Source organism: Drosophila simulans, chromosome 2R (genome assembly GCF_016746395.2).
Source record: "Drosophila simulans strain w501 chromosome 2R, Prin_Dsim_3.1, whole genome shotgun sequence".
Lineage (NCBI taxonomy): Eukaryota > Metazoa > Arthropoda > Insecta > Diptera > Drosophilidae > Drosophila > Drosophila simulans.
In genome coordinates, this window is record NC_052521.2 from 4,344,197 (window position 1) to 4,355,629 (window position 11,433).

The 11,433-nt window shown below is 46.0% G+C and overlaps 2 protein-coding genes across 34 annotated transcripts in view; both read right to left on the reverse strand.

Moving 5' to 3' along the window:
* LOC6733290 (protein MTSS 2) overlaps positions 1-11,433 on the reverse strand; it is a 30,515-nt gene that overhangs the window by 8,255 nt on the left and 10,827 nt on the right. For 16 of the 33 annotated variants that reach the window (XM_016167394.3, XM_039292020.2, XM_039292025.2 and 13 more), the window contains exons 2-10: positions 6,271-6,332; positions 5,387-5,460; positions 2,819-3,273; positions 2,501-2,758; positions 2,297-2,377; positions 1,888-2,190; positions 1,504-1,518; positions 1,220-1,334; positions 287-1,081 (exon numbers count right to left, since the gene is read on the reverse strand). In XM_016167394.3, the coding sequence (XP_016026207.1) occupies positions 287-1,081; positions 1,220-1,334; positions 1,504-1,518; positions 1,888-2,190; positions 2,297-2,377; positions 2,501-2,758; positions 2,819-3,273; positions 5,387-5,460; positions 6,271-6,332 (2,158 nt within the window). The remainder of the gene's footprint in view (positions 1-286; positions 1,082-1,219; positions 1,335-1,503; positions 1,519-1,887; positions 2,191-2,296; positions 2,378-2,500; positions 2,759-2,818; positions 3,274-5,386; positions 5,461-6,270; positions 6,333-11,433) is intronic. The other 17 variants (XM_016167400.3, XM_039292026.2, XM_039292024.2 and 14 more) reach the window with 6 other exon arrangements.
* LOC6733291 lies at positions 10,177-11,269 on the reverse strand. Its single transcript, XM_002080318.4, has 3 exons — positions 10,897-11,269; positions 10,655-10,831; positions 10,177-10,480 (listed from the first exon to the last, which is right to left on the reverse strand). Exons 1-3 carry the CDS (start codon positions 11,140-11,142, stop codon positions 10,304-10,306), a joined length of 600 nt encoding a protein of 199 aa, XP_002080354.2. The 5' UTR covers positions 11,143-11,269; the 3' UTR covers positions 10,177-10,303.

Consider the following 11,433-nt stretch of genomic DNA (forward strand, 5'->3'; position numbering starts at 1 on the left):
TTAATGGTTTCAAGTTGGTTTTTGTGCAGTTGTTGCCGTTGCGTTTACACGACAAACCAAAAAAATTTGTATAGAAAGGGGAGGGAAAAACAAAAAAGAAATTTGGGGTTAAAAAAATATTCACGATATGTTTGTCAATTATAAATAAAAATGGGCGCAGGACATGAAAGTTGGAGACTGGGGAATCTCATGTTCAAAGTGCTCTATGGTGCTGGGTGGGCAGGGTGCTAGGATCAATTGACACACTTCGCCTTCAACGATCCGGCTGATCGCTGATTCAACTCACCCATTTCCTGCTGCTCCGCCTCGGATCGTCGAGTTCCGCCTCCCGAAGCTGGGGAACCGGATGCAATCTGAATGGGAGCTGGAGGCGAGACCGCTGCCGCTGCTGCCGCCTTTTCGAACATTGAAGCCTTCTGCAGGACAGAGGCCCTTGATCGCTCATCCGTCTCGTCCGCTACGCTGTTGGCTGGACCCTGATCCTGTCCTGCTGCGGCCTGCTCGGTGATCTTCAGCACCTCGCTGGAGGGAGGTGTCGGGGAGCTGACCTGGTAGACAAATCCCAAACCGGACCCAGGACCTAAGCTGCTGCCACTGGGAGTACCTGCGGCAGTGGACGTGGGGGAGTTGGTTAGCAGGGGCGAGTAATGGTTCTGTGGCGTGGAGCTGCCACTGGACGGCGAGGTGGTGTTCGTGTTGGTGCTGGTGCTGTGGTTGTGCTGGCCCACCAGCGAGCCGCAAGCGACGGTGGAGTCGATCGACGGATGCGAGTGAAGTGACGAGGCCGTCGAGGATATGGAATGGGAGCGTGTGGCAGTGGCTGAGTGGTGATTCTGCTGCGATTGATGATGCTGCTGCTGGAGGAGCTGATGCGAGCCGGTGGAGTCGTTGGAATGCTGGGAGCTGGTCGAGTCAATGGAGCTCTGCTGCTGCAGAGGCGGCGTAGAGGGCTTTTGCTGCTGGTTGGTCTGCTTCAAAGCGGCCATGGTGGCCAGCTCCGACATGTTCACATAGGTGGGCGGCGTCTGGGGCTGCTGATTTTGCTGCTGCTGCTGCTGTGCATGATGCGCTGCGGACAGCTCTGTGTGCGGATGATGTTAGCAAGGACATGCGGGTGGACACGGTTATTAGTAAGACTGATGGGATTAGCCAAGGGTAAGCGTGCACACAAATACACGGAGACAAGCTGGGCAATTGCCGGGCATGGCGCACCACCTACCTTTCGTGATATGAGCCGGAATCGGCGAGGGGCACTGGCGCTGCAGCAGGTTATTCCCGCTACCCTGGCGGTGGTTACTCTGGGCCGAAAGGGGTCGCTCCAACGACGAGCAGCGCTGAAAAGTGGGTAAAGCCAGTGATTAGTCACGGTAGACTGAAAGGTTTTGGGTTTAATGATGAGGCGACTTAAAGGTCCTAGTAGTAGTCAGTGGTCTAGCGGGGCGCATGCAAATGAGCGCGCTGTTGGATCTACGATTGGTGGGGCTCTGGCTCTGGAATACTCACCACATGGGCTGGCTTCTATGGCGAGTGTCATGGCCAACAGAACGAGAGAGACAACTTAATAAAATGTACAAAGTCAATAGACGGTTTCCCGCCTATTCGAATAGCCTCCTTCTCTAACATCGACTAACTATTTTTGAAATCTTCGTAACTGGTGTTCGGTTTTGTTGATGCAACTTGATCTTTAATTTAATTTAATATATTTATTTTAGCGTTCTTTGATTGGCGAATTCCGTTTTCTCTACTTTACGACCAGAGAAAACCATAAACAACCAAAATTTGTTCTCATGTACTTGATTGTCGTAATGACCAAAGAACAGTGATCAAAACATGAAAAAATAATTAAAACACCCCCGTAGTTTGATTTTACAACTAATCCATACTTACAACTGGCAAGGGAGGCCGGCTAAGTGAGGCAGCCGGTGATTTCTGGGTGCCCGGAGTGGCTTGTCCGGATAACGGCTGTCCATTAGGGGCTGCGGTTCCGTTGTTCAGGCAGCTGCCCGACTCGTGAATGGTCTCCGGGTTTTGGAACGTGTAGACGGTAAGCGGCGGACGCTGGTGACCCTTTTCGTATGCCGTCGAAATCGTGTGCGGACGGTCAGCGGTCGGTGGCAGGGTGTCGACGCCATCCTGGGAATGTGGGGGCCAGGTGGAGACATTTGCCGTCTGGTTCGTTGCATTCGAAGTCTGCGGGGAATCAGCAAAGCAGTTAGTTAAGTCAAGGCAGTTAAAGATGACGCGGAGAGGTATTGGTAATTTGGTCAAATTTAACGGAAGAAAAACAAATGAAAACCTGTGTTGTTAAAGCTGGCGATGAGCAAAATCCACTATCACTGGATTCACCAGGTTTCAAGCGAATTGCGGGCGTTACAAACTAAAAAACAAAAACGAAACACAAAAGAACATTGATGAAAACCAAGAAATGAGCGGACGCCACAATGCCGAATGCGGGTTTGATGGTGACTAGGCAACTAGGAAACCCTCTGACATGACGCACCTGCGACAGGGAGCGCGGATAGTGGTGGTGGCCGGGTGAGTTGCTCGAGCCGCTGCTGTTCATACTGCTGATGGAGCAGACGGAGCTCTTTCGGGATCCCAGCGAGTTGGAGCAGCCGCCGCCCTGCGAGCCGGAACCGCCACCCGGGGACTCCGGGTACAGATTAATGCTGGCCTTAGCGTCGTGGATTAGCTCCTCGGAGGCCTGGGGCAGAACACTGGGCTCCTTGGTTACTAGGGCAATTGACTGCATGGCTTCCTGTAAAATTGGAACTATTAATAGTCACTAAGCTGACAATGCATACACCGCTCTACGCACCTGTAGGTGACCCAACTCTGACATGACCTCGCACTCCTCGTGCACCACTGGCTGAAGCATGTGGACGAAGCTGCAGTAGCGCAGACGCTCCTCCACCATGGCCGCCCTCAAGGATTTCTTCTCGACTTCCTCCAGTTCCGCCCGGCGCAGGGTGACATCCTGCATGTGCGAGTCCATCAGGGACTGCAATCCGTCCGTCTGGCCCTTGCGCGCCTTCTTCTGCAGGCGCAGCGTGTCGCTGGAGCGCTTCTTTAGCTCACTGCGACAGCGCTTGTACTCTTTGGCATGGTCTTTGTCGATGGTGGCCACCGTGCGCTTCCAGTCCTCGATCCTTTCCTGCAGCGGCTGCACCAGGCAATCCATGATGGCGCTGGTGAAAGTCTTCAGACGTGTCTCAACCGCTTTATGGCGGAGGCAAACGCGGGTCAGGGCGGTGCCGATCTCCTTGGAGGCGCCTGCAATCGAAGGAATACGAATTATCATTTAAGATCAATGATTCCATTGGAAACTATATTCTTTGATTTTAATCATCCACTGCATTGACCACTTTCCACTTGTTTCGCCTTCGAATGCCTAGAACTTGTATGTTTCGTAACCCAAATTTAGTTGCGACTAAATAACAGTACGATCAAGCAAGTAAGCATGCAATATTAAACAGTTGCCAAATTGAATTACTGGAGGGGAACATCCATCCATCCATCCACGGGCCACGAGGAATTAAGCTGGCAGCGGAAATGTTTAGAGCATGCAGCAACCATCGCACGCCATGGGCTGTCGTTTCAATTTGGAGGCGCAGCAGACAGCATTGCATGCGACACGAATCGGGACTCCATTCCTCCAGTCTTTGGTCCCGACTCCCAACCAAGCCCCAAGTCCCAAGTCCCGTGTGTGCCCATTATGCCATGCCACAGATAGAATCAAAGGCGGATCCGGGACAACTGGTCAGGCCAACAGCTACTGCTCCTGCCTCTGCTTCTGCGTCTGCATATCACGAGCAAATGACAGGCGGTCCGATTATCTCGGACTGCCTCCGACTCAAAGAATGACTTTTGCCATCCTCGTTTAATGTGTAATTATCTGCCAAATAGGCAGAGCAGCTTATGCATTCTCCTTTGACATGCCGGCTCTCAGAGCCACTTGCTCCAAATCCCAAATAATTGAATGGATATGAGCTGTGTGCTCGGAAACACCACCACCTTGTCGACCCCTTAAGATGACCGTGTGCCAAGTGCGAATCGAGAATCTACAACCCAGGCTCGAGTTGCGTTCCACCCTCGTTTTGGGCGTCACCATAGGCGAACTGACACTTGTGCCGATGCTTGACCGAACTAAGCCAAGTAACCACTAAAACTAATGAAACCATTTAGCAAGTGCAAACGACCAGGCCAGCAGGCGTCTGGTGCCCAAAAGGGGTGGCTGGCTAGCCAATGGCAGGAATTACGAGGATGTGCACTTAGCACCAGCCACACACCAAAGCCATGGAGTAGCGTTAAGAGTATCAAGTGCACATGGCGGGAGTGGATCAATATATGCTAATGCCAAGCTCCGTGTGCGGATGATTGAAGAGTTAAGTCTGCCAATCGAGCAGCAGTGCTAAATCGCAATTCAGAAGCTTAACTGAATAAAGCCGGTTTGCCGCACAAATCTCATCTACAGTTTTATCAATCAACAGCAAATGCGGATAAAGCACTTAATTTATTGTTATTTCCCACTGAAATATGAAGGAAATTAGCCATGGATAATTACTTTTTGCCTCGAATTGAATTATTAAACGGGCATTTACTACATAAATACTTTCTTTTAACTAGCTTTTAAAATAACACGTCAGCACGAAAGGCCAAAAATTCACAAAAAAATGCTTTTAAATGCGATTGCAAATGTAGCATTAAATGTAACAAAGATAATATTTTCTTTATTGCATCCCCTTAAGAGAAATGTTTTAATCGCACGACTGACTAGTATTTATAGATTGCATGCTTATAAATATAACTATTTCATTTGCGGAATAGTAATTTAGGTGTTACTTTGTTACCACCACACCCAACAAGACTATTCCCTAGTTTCAGTCCGTATATCCGCGTTAAGACCTCGTTTGAATTGAGTAAAAAGATTTGGAACATCCATAAATCCATGATAATTGAAAAATGTCAATGTAATGTAGCTCCTCGACTTCCCCGAGGTAACGATCACAGCTCTCCCATCTGGTAATTTTCGCATTTCCCGTGCGGACCGAGGTGGGCTGTGAGAATCGGACGTCGGACATTGCATAATCGGGCACTCGATAAATAAATATAAATAGCAGAACCAGCGAAATGCGTGAGCTCAGACAGAACAGCAACATCGCCAGTCGGACGCAGAGAAGGGGAATTTCAACAACGTAAACACCGAAAGCATGAATGTGTATAAAAATCAGATCGATGACCGCCGCCGACTGCGCGTAGACCCATGAATAATGAGCAGCGGAAAGCTATGATGCAGTACCTGGGCCAGCGGTGGAGGGGAATCCCCTGTACTTTCAGTAGCGGCTGATAGGCGGGCAGCCCAGACGGGTCCACGGTTTGAACTTACCTCTTGAGTTGGTCGCCGCATCGGCTATCTTTTGGAAGGCATCCAAATAGGCGGCGATTGCCTGGATGGCGGCCCTGTGAAGAGAGAGGAGAGCAAATACAACATCATTATTATGGTGGGCCCAGCCAGATAGATTTAATAAACATCTTCTCCAATTGCCCGTGGGCGACAATTCAATTAGGCGACAGCTAAGAAAAAAACACGGAACATTCACAGTATCTGCGGTATCTGAAGATTTGCATACCCTTTCGGATGAAATATGCTAAGAAGTAGTAGGTTCGATTGGAACCATGGTAAGTGATTAGCTAGTTTAACAATGAATGAACTAATTGCACCTGCTTCTCTAATGGAGTATTATACCCACATCTAGGGTATACAAAAGTGGTATCCATCTGGGCGTCTTGATCCGGGCGTCCTCACCTCGCGGGGAATCGGTCAAGATGTGTGTCAAGCGCAGTGGGCAAGCACTCGGAGCGAGTTTTGGCAAGCCCCGTGATTTGAACTCGGACAACAGGATTTGGGGTAGTGATTAATGCAGCCGCTATTCGGCGGCGGCTATATACTTATGCCCAGACATTGCCGCGGGAAAATTTGGGCCAAGTCTGAGCATAAAAAGCACAGAGAAAATAAAGCAAACAAATGCCCGCCCCACGAGCAGAAATTTAGCAACAGCAGAAAGAGCACAAAAATAATCATAGACACATTATATGTTTTACGACTGAGTGTGAGGAAGTGGAAAGCATAAAGGCAATTGAGGCAAACAAATTTGTTTATTTACACGCAGTTCTCGTTATAAAGTTTTGCAACTGCAATCGTTAGTAGGCCGCTGTTGAAATATAATTTTCCAGAATGGAGCAACCGATTCACACCCAAAGTAAACTTACCTCAAACAAGTGTGCAGTTTTCCGGCCTTAGCCACAAAATCCTCCCACAGGGGCGATGTGTTCTGCAACAGGAAAAGAGAGTAAATTAGTTAAACAATTGTATTAAATATTTACGTAAAGAGATAGGGCAAACATCAAGTTAGAACTTAAAAAAAAGCTAAAGATTTCACCGTCATAATTAATCGAAATTCAAACGAAACTGAAGGAAAACCAATTTCTCATTTGTGAAAATGAGGAATTAAATGCTCCATTTAAGATTGCTTTTTAAAGTCTCAGGACTGGGAAGAAGACAGTTTATATACAAAATACATTTAAAGGCGTGCTTGCCCAAAAGTTCAAAGTTCACATTGTCATCGTTTTTTCGCTGGATTAAATCTAATTGAGTTTGACTTTTGTTGTCTGCGCATTTCATTAAATGCGAATAAAGCAGAAAATTATGGTGCAAACTCAACGAGCAAACAAACCAAACATGATATCAACGAATGAGCAAAGTGAGAGACACATTTAATGTAATCAACGTGGGTGAGCTCCGATCCATATGGCTTCGATTGAATACGGAATCGAGCAATCCCCCAGGGGATACTTTTAATTAAGTTTCTGAGGTAATCTGGATTAATCAAATTTGCATATTAACAATGCTTCGAGAAAAAGAGCAAGAGTACAAGTACAAAAGAAAGTCGTCATCATAACCATCATAGAAGATGGATTGATTGGACTTTTATGAACATGGGAACTTTCATCAATAATCCACAAGTTCTCCGCTCAATATTCGCCAATGGAAGAGCTTATATTTGGCCAAAAAGCGAGCTCCCACATGGGTTTTTCTCACACAATCCTGTTCAGCCAGCTCACTTATTTGGTCAAGACCACAAAGAGCTGCCGCTGGCTTCTGGCCAAGTATCAGTGTCACGATGGCCGAACGGCAGCAGATTGTTAAGAGGCAGCCGTAAAAGGCCGCCAAAGACATTATGTGTGCTTCTTTCTTAAAGATAAATAATAGCGAGTGAGGACGCGCAAATGGTCAATAAAAGCGAAAACGAGTTTTCGTTTTGTTTTGTTTTGGCTCGGTTTTGCCCATAATAACGCTTCTCCATTACACAACAAATGACATTGAAACCAAGAGCCAGATGAGCGAAGCAGCCAAAGATCGAAAGCAGCAGGAGGCGTCTTAATGAAGACATAAAATGTTCCCATTTGGTGACCACACTGATCACAGGAGCCACGGAGGCAGAGCGGATTCATCCAGCCCAAATTGTCACTGCCAACTGTAGTTGCATTTTACTTTCGGTTTTTTTTGCGCAATCGGGCAGAAATAAATACCATCAAAATGTCAATTGCTAAAAAATCAAAATCGATTTCAATGCAAAATGCCCAAAAGAAGCCGGCTCTGGGCCACGGCAATTGCATAAACAACAGCACTGCTCAAAGGTAAACGAACGAACGAGACAATGGCAGCGGAAAAGCCGGGAAATGGGCAAATAAATGCAACACGGCGCAGCACAAGCAAAAACTGAACGGAAATCGATTTTTGGCTATTTTTGCCAGCTTTTATTTAATTTTTGTTGTTCATATACTTGTATTGCCATGCAACCACTGAGTGCAACAAAAACCCTAAACAATTGTCAGCTCCACAAAAACGAATTGAACGCGGCATTCGAGCGATGATAACGACTTCTTTCCCCCTTTCACAAAACACCACATGCGAAATAAAATAAATAATAAATTGGGTTTGCAAAAAGTATGTTTGGAAATTCATTCAAAAATACAAATACTATTGCTAATAACACTTTAAGTACTTTTCTCGTAATATCACCAACTTATTGTTTTAAATAAATTCAAAGAATGCAATGTGTGGGATAGAGAAATCGAGGAAAATCAATAAATAGCCAAGAGATCGACACAGAATAAATTTCAATAGTCCAAAAAGACCAAATTTTTTCAAAGCCTATAAGCTGATTTTTTCAATGATTGAACAACGTTTCCAAGACGCGGCCCACATGCAAATTATTATTGTTTATTTGTTGCAAAACCATTTTTTGTGTGTGACAACCGACCGCCAGCGACAGCTTGATAAGCGGTTCTTGCCACGAATGCGTGGGCAGCGTCTTGTCGGCGTTTTGTGAATGAGCATTTTGTAGTCGTGGAGCGATATAGCCACCACCAATAAGCCAGCCAGCCATCCACTCGCGGGCCAAAACACGCGAAGCTGTCATTACGTTGACCAGGCCCAAACCATTCGCGTCCGCGTTGGCGTGGATGTTGTGTTTCGTGCTGGCGTTGGGAGATTTCTCAGCTGTTCCTGATCCCAGTGTTCGCCTTATGAATGAATAAGCGAGTTGGGAGTTGGATCTGGGTTGCAGAGCATCTAGATGCATAGTAAAGGTGCCGCAGCTAACGAAACCCCTTATAAACTTAATTCCAAGATCCATTTAGTTAGTTACTGAAATTGTTAAAGGTTCGTCTTAGCGGCTTGAATGCATTTACTTTTTATTCATTGTCCCCATATTTCTAGAGTATTTACTGTTTACTGTTTAATAACCAGCCATCGAGCTGAAAGATCTCGTTCCCGCCAGTACGTGGTTGTATTCAAAACACTTTCCAGTTTCCGTCAGACATCGAAATCGAGTCTAAGCAAGCGGAGGAAGCCAGCGAGTGCAATGGACGTGGTGCATCCATGCACATATAGTACACCACAACCGCTCCAAGTGTATCCATTTATCTTGGCAAGCCAACTCGGCCGGGAAGGCAGTGAGCTAGACACCTAAAAACCCACAATTTATGCCAGTCAGAGCAAACTGGAAAAGTTCACACAACCACCACGAGGAGAGGAGACCCACACCCATGCACACAACACACAGCTCACAACAAACGTGTGGCTGGCATTATAAACTCTTGATCTTTCCAATAGCCTACAAAGGCAGCCCACACGGACCGGCTCTCCAGCTGGTTCACAGCCCCATTCATGCTGCAATTTTGTTGCTATTTCGGTGCTGCTCCTCGATAATGCCCCAAAGATTCCCAGCAGCGGCTAGGTGGATAGAGGCGGAGATGGCCAAAAAACGGGTTCAGAGCCATCCCGTCGCCACGTCCTACATAGCCAGCATTTTGGGTTGGCGAACAAAGCCACTGCCTCCAGAAAGAGCCGTTCCTTATGCTAAATCCAAGAGCCTGCCTGCGAAGCAGAAGTCCGCACTGATTGATTTTCTATGAGGTCCGACGTACCATATACTATATAGTATAGTGAGCGCCCGCGGCCATAATTTCGGTTTTGGCCAGATGTTGACTTTGCCGGATTGCCCGGAGCGGGCTGCAAAATCGTGCGCTGCTAATTTGCACCTAAAGACGGTCTTTGTTTCTGGCTCTTCGGTTTAGAAAGTAGAAAATTATTCGCCGGGAATATGAAATGAAAGTGTTCCGAGGGTTCCCTTCCTGCCGTTTGAAAGTTTTTGCAAATCTGCCAGAAACATTATCCGTGAATTGGCAAGAGCTTTGCAAATTGGCAAATCGATTGCTGCGATTTGAATCGATCGGAACTTATGCCAATCATCATCGGGTAATCCAATAACCGACAATTGTATTTGCATATTCCCCATACAGCGACGGCAGTCGTGACCCCAAAAAAATACAGTCAGTATACGGTTATAATGTACCCTCTGTTCCCGTATTCTCCTTAGTCTGCTCGTGGTTACCCGAGAAGTTACTTGCCACACGCAGCTAGCCGATATGGAAACCGCAACTTGAACTCAAGTTGCCGTCAACGCGTGCCACCAACCGCAAAACAAAACGGATCAAGAAGTTAACTGAATGGAGATATGGAAGGCAAGCCAGACCTTAAAGTTATGAGATCTGTTAAAAAACAATGCGATGTTTAAATTGTCATTAAATGTAGGAGTTAAGCACATTAAGTATAATTATTATTTTATTTATTTATTTTTTTTTTGCAATCTGTCTTGGTCAATCAATCAACAAATTTTATAGCGTTAAATAATTGTATAACCGGATCAAAAAATACGCAAATAGTCCATTGTATTAACTAATGCAACTTAAGTGGTTCTCCTCTGATCTCCAAACAAATTGGGTTTGGGCGCGGTATATTCCTCTCGTCTAGTGCGTTAAACAATACGACAATTTTATGACGTCCTCGAAGAAGAGGTCCACGAAAATTCTCAAATTTCAGTCTGAGATCGAAGGGCTCGTGTGCCAGAAGGGTCTGTAAGAAATCGGAATATTTGCAAAATATTGTAAAAACGAACTGTAGCGTTGCATGTGATTGGGATTACTCCACACTTGCACACAAGCATATAATAGTCTGCATCCCATATGGGAACTCCATGCTATTATATTCCACCATATTTGGTTGTCAAATTGCTTGAACTCCACTTACATCAGGCCCTCTGAAGCACTTCTTTTCCACCTCATGGCGATTGGTAATGAACCTTGTCCAATACTTATACCAATACTGGTTCTTGTCGTACATGATGGAGCAAAAGTTTTGGGTGGCCATGCTGAAGACAGTGGGCTCCCAATTGCCGCGGTTGAAGTGAAAGAAATCAAGTCTCGCCTACACGGATGCAAGAGTTTTGATATTAGAATCCAGGATTATTCCGAAAGTGCAGTTCGTGTTACAGTAATCCGATCGGTGGGCTGCACATCCCACACGACGGTGGCGTTCCCGGATACATGGAGTATATCCCCTTCCTGGTCGACTACAATATCGTCTAAGTTGACTGCCTGGTGGATGTTGATGGATCCGGGCGGACCCTCAGTGCACGGCGAAAATATGTCCGGATCCTCGAGCAATAATTCGTAGTCTGTGGCCCAGGAACTGGTCACTCCAAACAAGAGCAGCAGCACAAATATCATGATGACCATAAAACCGAAAAGTGTTAGACCCAACCCTTTTATAGCCAATGCCACAATGGAATTGTTTGATATGTTTGATTTATACAACTTTTAAAATGACGATAACTAATCATGGTATGCCATCGTACATCGATTCAACACGCAACAATGTAACAACCATCCTGTTAATCAGACATTGTCAAAATCTAACAATATAATTGGCAAATCAACGTTATGTGAGCCTTGAAAATATTCGTGCTTAAACATTGTAAAACAAGACATTGTATTAATAATGACACTCGGGCCAAAAAAAACCCAGTT